Below are 9,131 nucleotides of genomic sequence, written 5' to 3' on the forward strand. Positions count from 1 at the left end.
AGCCCAACAAATAACTTTTGAGAGATTCTAGACTACTTAGGACTCAAATAGAAAATTTCCAGAGCTATTTTACATAGTTATTTTGGCCCATAAAATGCAGGTTGACAACAATTGTTGCAGAATGTGGCCTTTGAATGCACTAGATGAAAATCTATGATATATAATCAAAACTGTATGTACTACATTTGTTTCAATGTGCCATGACTTGTCATTCATTATACACAAGATGTTGAAAGTAATTTTTAATGTTTAGAAAAACAAATATTATGTTAGTCTAAATAAATCAGTTGTTTGTAAAGAGATGAGAAAAAAAATCTTAACATTTTACCAATCGTTTGTATCACTGAAATTGCTATTTTAAAATATTTTTCATGCTGGTCCTGGGGCTTGAACTTGGCTGACCTGGGCTCTGTTGCTGAGCCTTCTCACTAAAACCTAGCATTCTACCAGTTTGAACTACAGCTATATTTTCAGCCTTTTCTGATGGTGAATTGGAGATAAAAGTATTATGGACATTTCTGCCCAGGTTGTAGCTTCTTGAGTAGTTAAAATTCCAGGCATAAACTATGGGTCCTTCAAGCTGTTACTTATGGTACTAATAAAAAAAATACTGCTGATTATTCCATTCCTATCAGTAAGTGCTAGTCAGACATAAAAAAAATTATGATTCTTATGAGCAAAATACACTGAATACAGAGCATAAATCATATTTTATGTGGTTTTCTTGCTTAAAATCTTCTACCAAAAATGTGCTAATCATAAGCTTTCAAGAAGATGTGAAGTTTATATTACATTCTAAAGAACTGTAGAAGATAACAGGTTAAATTATGGAAGAGTTCCCTATGTTAGAACTTTTAGTCTTAAGCACAGTGTAGGAAAGTAAAAAAGGTATAAGAAGTAGCATTGGAAATAACATCAATGATAAACCACTTGTTTCCATATTTTGGAGATCATTTCTTTTAGCATCATCTTATGTGATCATATGTACATAGCTATTAAGCTACTGTGTTCATCTGTAGGATTATCCTAAACATATAAAAATTATTACCAATAAGAGAGGCTCACATCACTTATTATGATTTTTTGCTAAGTCTTTCCATTTCCTCACAAATGGGCAATGTCATTCTTTCTGACAGAAGCATAGAATTCTCTTGTGTATATGCACAACAATTTATTGCTCCATTCATCTACCAATGGGCATTTGGGTTGATTCCATATTTTAACTATGGCAAATAATTCTGCTATGAACAAGGTTGTGCCTGGTGGCTTTTGAAATTATTTCTTTTTTCTTCTGTTCATCTTCCCTATGATTTAGCCCCTGTTGTCACTGCATTTGATTCTGGTACCCTGGGTTTTCTTTTTATATATGTCTGTCTGAGTTAGGGAAGAGAAGGGGAGGGGAACATTAAAATGGTGAGACAAAAGGGTAAAAGAAAAACCAATGCAATAGCAATACTTACAAGACAATATGTTATAAACTAACTGTACAACTTGGGGGGCGGTGGAATTGGGGAAGAGGGAAGGTGGGAGAAAAGTGAGAGAGGGGGTAAGAAGTTGGACATGAAATGTACTATCTACCTAATATATGTAACTGTAACCCCTCTGTACTTCACCGTGACAATAAAAATTAAAAATTATATAAGAAAAATAAGTAATGTTGATGATAAAGTTCCTACCTAGCAAGTGCAAGGTCCTGAATTCAAACTGTAATACAAGTAAAAAAAAGGAAAGAAAGTGTTAAATTATAGATACACATGAAGAATTCTTGTTTGGAATTGGAACATTGCCAGTATATTATAACAGAATTGACTCTAGAAGAAGAATATCATCTGAAAATTTTAATTTTTTAATTACACTATTATAAAAACACCCATAGTACTTATAATTTTAGTATTCATAGTAATTCTACATTACCATTTCCACTCCTCAACCTTCACCATATTAATTCCTGTGACATTTCTTAAATGGCCTCCTTGAAAATCATACATAGAAAATTATACTATAATATAAAACACAAAAGAAACGTACTTTACAAAGCACTGGATTGCTTTCAGAATGAAATTGTGGCCAAAAGTTGTGAAAAGTTACTTTGCAACATATCAGGGCTTGTATTTCAATTTTTGATGAATAAGAAATAAAATTAAAATATGAGCAAATAAATATTGAAGTTAAAGTGTTATGTTTTTCACTTTTAAAGAGAGGTATAATATTTGAATAATCTTATCATAAAGTGATTGGTATATATCACAAAATGTTTAACTCAATAATCCCTGTATTACAATACAGAACAAGTCCTCAAGTACTGAACTGAGTAAGTATGGCCTCTTCCAATTTTTTAATTTGTAAAGTATTAAGATCATTGGTGAGGTGACATATAGTGAAAGGGTTAGAACGTTTGTTCTGTAATAGAGTAGTTTTTAAATTCTATTTTGCTAACTTCTATGCATAGTCTTCCAGTGCATTTACACTATGAAGCAGAATTCTGTGTTTCAGTGTTAGTATAAGAAAACTAGGTTTAAAATTGAATTTGATACTAAATACATTTTATCTTTCCCTAATTTTTTTCTGCAACTTTTCATATAGTTTTGTTTTGTAATAAATAAAAAGCAGAGTAAGGAAACCACATCTCTCTTCCTCCCTCCCTCCTTCCCTTCCTCCATCCCTCCCTCCCTCTCTCTCTCTTTCTCTCTCTCTAACACACACACACACACACACACACACACTCACATGCATATACTGAAAAAATAACCACAAAGTACTAACTTATGATCATCTGCATTTTATATTCAAATAATTGCTTTTTTTCCAAAAACAGCTCAGTTAATCCTCAAAATAACTGAACAAAATATTATTCTGTGCCAGGTTACAATTTTATATATATAAATTTCAAAGAAATAAGTCAGCATTTACAGAAACACTATACAAATGAAGGGAATGTATCTCAGAGTGTTTAAAATAATTAGCTTGATATCATGAAACTAAGAGTTGGTACTATGACTAGGACAAGGGAATGCAAGTTTTCAGAGATGATTCTCTTTCTGCTTAACCATACTATACATAGTACATTTTAAAATAATAATAGAAAAATCATTTACCTTCCTTCAAGTGTTATTAAATATGTGGGAAACATGATCACTGAGTGACTCTTCTGTCTTATTTTTATTGTAATGAGAACACTTGAGATATATAATGTTGCCGAGGATATTTCAGCATTTTTTGTTATATAACTGAAACTTTATACCTATTGGACAGCAGACCCATTTTGCCTTCCATCAACCCACAGAAACCCCCATCATACTGTGTTTCTACATATTTTAACACCTAGCACAGTAATATAAGTATCTAATATGAGAAAAATCATGCATGAGCTATTCTTTTGTGACTGCTTCTTTTGCTTAACATATTGCCCCCACTGTAATACACTGTTACATATGGTATGATTTCTTTCTTTATAAAGGCTCCAGTGAAATCACTGTTGTAATTACTTTCAACATGCCATCTGAAATGGTAACTTTTTGTTGTTGTTGTTGATCCTCTTGTACCCCCTTCCTGTGGTTGTACCCACGCTATCACTGTATTTCATCTGAGTACCCTGGATACTGAATATACATACTGGTATTAGTACTAGGAAAGGGAAAGAGAGTATCAAAATCGAGAGATAAAGGATAAAAAGACAAATGACTCCAAAAGCAATACTTACAAAACCATTTGGTGTAAACCAACTGAAAAACTCATGGGGGGAGAGGGAAACAGGGAGGGGGAGGAGGGGAAATGAGGGAGGAGGTAAGAAATTGTACAAGATATGTACTCACTGCCTTATGTATGAAACTGTCACCCCTCTGAATATCACTTTGACAATAGTTATTAAAAAAATAAAAGGAATGCCACACTTAGAGAGGAAGAATTTGAAGGCATAACTCTTTTGAACAACTATAGTACCGCTTATCAAAATGAATACGAGGAAGTGGAAACACTGTGGGGGGGCTGGCGCAGGAATGGAGGGAGGGAGGGTCAGCAAATGCAGCTATCATATCCAATGTACATTATGTTAGAAAATGAACTATGTTATGGAAACGACTGTTATATCAATGTTGTAACTACTTTCAACATGCAATGTGTAACTGTAGCTTCTATTATTGATGATCTTCTTGTATCCCCTTCCTGTGGTTGTACCTACACTATCTCTGTATCTTATATGAGTATATTGGAAACCGTGTATACTGGTATTAGAAGTAGGAAATTGAAAGGGAATACCAAAATTGAGAGACACAGGGTAAAAAAAGACAAACAACTACAAAAGCAATACTTGCAAAACTGTTTGGTGTAAATGAACTGAACAACTCATGGAGGGGAAAGGGAAAGGCGGAGGGGGGAGGGGGGAATGAGGGACGAGGTAACAAACAGTACAAGAAATGTATCCAATGCCTAATGTATGAAACTGCAACCTCTCTGTACATCAGTTTGATAATTTTTTTTTAAAAATGAACTATGTAACGAGGATAGTGGCTGGAAGAGGAATATGAGGGAGAATGAAAGGAGTGACATTGACTGAGAACCATTATACTGGTAACTTGACTTATGGAATTGCAACCCCTTTGCATTTAATAATAACAATAAAATGCAAAAAAGTGGTAAAAAAAAAAAAAGAAAGGCTCTAGTGAATAAGGATCCCGTGTAAACATATGCTGTATATCCTTTATCTATTCATCTATTGATAAATACTTGGGTTGTTTTCACAACTTGGCTATTGGGAATTATGGTGCAAGAAATTTTGGAGTTCAACATACTAATTTGGATATACATGCAGAAATGGGTTTACTAAGAAACCTCCATGAGGGCTGGGGATATGGCATAGTGGTAAGAGTTCTTGCCTCTTATACATGAAGCCCTGGGTTGGATTCCCCCAAACCACATACACAGAAAACGGCCAGAAGTGGCACTGTGGCTCAAGTGGTAGAGTGCTAGCCCTGAGCAAAAAGAAGCCAGGGACAGTGCTCAGTCCCTGAGTCCAAGCCCCAGGACTGGCCAAAAACAAAAAAAAGGAAACCTCCGTGATATTTTCTAAAGTCATTGTTCCAATTTACATTTCCATTACACTTTACAATGGTTTCAATTTCAACACTTTCCTCCGGATGCCTGTTATCTTTTGAAATTTTGATTTGAGAAAATCCCAACGATTATAATGTGATAGTTCATTGTGAATTTGATTTGCATTTCACAATGATACTTAGAATTGTTTCCATATATCTGTTTGCTAGTTGTATGCCAATTTTAGAAAAATTCATTATTTTGTACTTTAATATTATTTTCAAGGTGATATAAGGCAGGCTTATATTTATAAACCTAAGGTAATGAGTACATTTCTTATTGAACATTGTTACACACTTCCTTCTTTTTCTCTCACTTTCCCTGCTCCACCCCCAACCCCATCCTCCAAGTTGTATCATTCATTTCCAACATACTATCTTGTGAGTATGACTGATGCATTGGTTTGCCCTTTGTCCTTTGTCTCACCATTTCTGAATTCAGGGACAGGCAAATGCTTTACCACTTTTATTTTGCTTTATTGCTATAAATAGGGTCTTGTGTTTCTACCTTTGCCCATCTTAGCCCATAATCCAACTACATATCCTTCCATAAAGTTGGGATTACAGAGTGCACTACCACAAGCAACCTCTAGAATGAGATGTGTATCTCACTGTCTTTATTTTCAGGATGGCTTCAAACTATTATCCTCCTGATCTCTACATCCTAAGATGTCATGCCTAGCTCCTTTTCCTATTTTTAACTTGACTTTCTGGCATGGATCTTTTTGCTTACTGTTGCTGAGGCATAAGAATTCTTTATTTTGGATATTTTCATCATAACATATATGTGGATTGCAAATATTTCCCCTATTTCGTAGGATACCTTTTTCAGTTCATTTATTTTATTGTGCAGAAGCTTTATAATTTGGCATACATTGTGTTACTGATTTTTACCTTCTTTTGCTTTTGCTTTATATCATATCTAAGAAACAGAGGAAACCAAACCAGGGATTTTTTTTCTTAGCTTTTATTCTAGGAGTTTTATGATATACTTAGTTTTTACTCTATATTTCCATTGATTTTTGTGTATGATAAAAAAAATAAAAATCAGGTTTCTGTACATGATGATCCAGTCTTATTGGTAGCATTTGTTGAAGAAATTCTCTGGTCCTTTATCCATTGTGTGATTTTGGCATTCTTTCTGAAGAAGAATGTATTTGCATGATACTTTTTACCCTCAGGATTTCTATTCTGTTCAACTGGTACGTATGTTTAGATTTACCCTTGTACTGTATTGTTTTATACACTACTGTTTTGAGATATCTTCTAAAATCTAAGTGCAATACCTCCAGTTTTGTTCTGGATTATTTTATGCATTTAGAATATTTTCTGATTCCATATACATTTTCCATATTTATAAATGGCTATTGTATTTTGACAAGAATTTCATCAAATTTGTATGTTTCTTTGGATAGTGCTATGGCTTTGATATGATTTGAATATCGTCCTCAGAGCTTCTTGTGCTATAAGCTTGATTCCCCAGTATGGCCATATGAGAGATAAAGGAACTTTTAAAAACTGGGGCCTAGTGGAAGGTGTTGGGGGTCACTGCAACATTTCCCTTCAAAAGGACCAATATTAGTTCAGGAGTGAACTAGTTTTTGCAAGATTGAGTTGTTATTAAAGAGCAAGCCATTCCATTTATCATCCTGGAGCTTCCTGTCTCTTTGTGTGATCTTCCTTTGCCTACCATTGTGATGCAATTAACCATCAGGATTCACCATGTTCTTGAACCTCCAGAACTGTGAGTTTAAATAAACCTCTTTCTTGTATATAATACCAAACTATAGATATTATTCAACAACAGAATATGAATTAATACAAATGATATGAGCACTATAATACTGTGATTAATGTACATTATCTCTATTTGTAACTGTTTTGTCACCAGTAAATTGTAATTTTCTTAGTGTGTTCTTCAATTCTTGTTTAAGTTTACTCCTTAAGTATTTAACTTTTTGACCATTCTGTAAATGGTGCTCTTTTCTTAATTGATTTTTTTAGAAGACAGTTTGTTATTAGTCTAGTATTGCTAATAAACATAAATTCAATGATATTCAAGAAAATACACAAAACCAAGAAAATACACAAAGTTTCAATAGCTCATTAAAAGACTATACACAAGAACTGAGTTGTATTTATCCAAGTTAATTAATATGATATAATACATTAATGTAATGGAATCTTCATATCACATAATTTTATCTATAGAGATAACATTTTTGATAATATTCAAAACGATTTATGATTTAAAAACCCCTATATATATGGCTAGGGATAAATAGAAATTACGCTATTGTAATTAAGACTATATGCATAAACCCCATTGATATCTCATTCAGTAGTGAAAAGTTTAAAGATCTTCTGCAACTTCAGAAATATGACAAGGATACCCTCTCTTATTTTCAACATAAGAGTGAGTGCAAACTCACCTATAACAGTTAGGCAAGAGAAAAGAACTAAAAACAAACATCTCAACAAGAAGGAAATAAAATATCCTTTGTAGATAACATGATTGTACATACATAAAATCTTGTAAAATACTGTTAGAACTATTATTTGTATTTAGACAACTTGGCTAGAGCTAACAGCTCACAAGAAACAGTATTATTTCCATTTTAGTTCTTTTCATTTTTACACCTGCACAATTTGGAGAATCTAAGTATATATTACCCATAACCTATTCTTTCTGCTTTAATAGTAGAATTCTGATGAAAACCAGTACATCTTGTTTTTTGTTTTCTAGTTCTGGAGTTTCAACTCTGCACCTCATGATTGTTAGGGAGGTGCTCCCTCAGTATGCATCTTCCTCCAGTCCATTTTTGTTATTTTTGCCCCATATTTTTTTCAAGACCTGTCTCATGTCTTACAATTACACCTGGAGTCTATCTTATACTATGATTTTCCTACCTATTATTTTGGCCTCTCTCCTTGCAGCTGGGAACATAGTTGCCTTATGCCATTCCTAGATTATCAAAGTGATTTCTCCCTTTTTCCCTAGGGTGGCATCTAATTGAGATTCTCTCAATCTCTGCCGCCAAAATAGCTGGAAATAGAGCTGGAAGCCCGCGGGCCGGAGACGCTGCTGCTGCAGGATCGCGACTGGAGCATCTGAGTAATAGCTCTTCAAGTCTACAATTAAAAATGGCCTCTAACAAGACTACATTGCAAAAAATGGGAAAGAAACAGAATGGAAAGAGTAAAAAAGTTGAAGAAGCAGAGCCTGAAGAATTTGTTGTAGAAAAAGTACTGGACCGAAGTGTAGTGAATGGGAAGGTAGAATATTTCCTGAAGTGGAAGGGATTTACAGATGCTGATAATACTTGGGAACCTGAAGAAAATTTAGATTGTCCAGAATTAATTGAAACATTTCTTAATTCTCAAAAAGCTGGTAAAGAAAAGGATGGTACAAAAAGAAAATCTTTATCGGACAGTGAATCTGATGATAGCAAATCAAAGAAGAAAAGAGATGCTGCTGACAAACCAAGGGGGTTTGCTAGGGGTCTGGATCCTGAACGAATAATTGGTGCCACAGACAGCAGTGGAGAATTGATGTTTCTTACGAAATGGAAAGATTCAGATGAAGCTGACTTGGTGCTGGCATAAGAGGCGAATATGAAGTGTCCTCAGATTGTGATTGCTTTCTATGAAGAGAGACTAACTTGGCATTCTTGTCCAGAAGATGAAGCTCAATAATTGTTTGCATTGCTTTTTATATATATTTATACATATATATAAAATCCGAGTCTTGGTTTTTGAATTAATGGTGTGAAACAATAACTACATTCTAATGAAAATCAAGTATGTCATGTTGGTTTGGAAAGTAGTATTGGGGGAGTTGAGGTTTTTCTTTTTTCCTCAATAGCACTGGTTACTTTGAACAAATATAATAAAGGCTTTCTGTAGTTGCTTTATCAGAAAAGAATGTTTAATACCATGGTATATTTCCTCTGCATTCAGAAACAGATTGTGGCTTTTTTTAATATTAGGCAATTTTTTGGGGTCATTACTTAATCAGAACAACTTGTCTTTAACTGCTATGTT

The 9,131-nt window shown here is 33.8% G+C and overlaps 1 protein-coding gene across 1 annotated transcript; it reads left to right on the plus strand.

Moving 5' to 3' along the window:
- Positions 1-282: 282 nt before the first annotated feature.
- LOC125343507 (chromobox protein homolog 3-like) lies at positions 283-8,847 on the plus strand. Its single transcript, XM_048335978.1, has 2 exons — positions 283-289; positions 8,144-8,847. Exon 2 carries the CDS (start codon positions 8,232-8,234, stop codon positions 8,691-8,693), a length of 462 nt encoding a protein of 153 aa, XP_048191935.1. The 5' UTR covers positions 283-289; positions 8,144-8,231; the 3' UTR covers positions 8,694-8,847.
- The last annotated feature ends 284 nt before the right edge of the window (positions 8,848-9,131 follow it).

The sequence above is a fragment of the Perognathus longimembris genome, chromosome 28 (assembly GCF_023159225.1).
Source record: "Perognathus longimembris pacificus isolate PPM17 chromosome 28, ASM2315922v1, whole genome shotgun sequence".
Classification (NCBI taxonomy): domain Eukaryota; kingdom Metazoa; phylum Chordata; class Mammalia; order Rodentia; family Heteromyidae; genus Perognathus; species Perognathus longimembris.

Bases quoted from the DNA above. Each gene is read 5' to 3' on its own strand.
- LOC125343507 (XM_048335978.1), top strand. From the start codon at position 8,232: ATGGCCTCTAACAAGACTACATTGCAAAAAATGGGAAAGAAACAGAAT.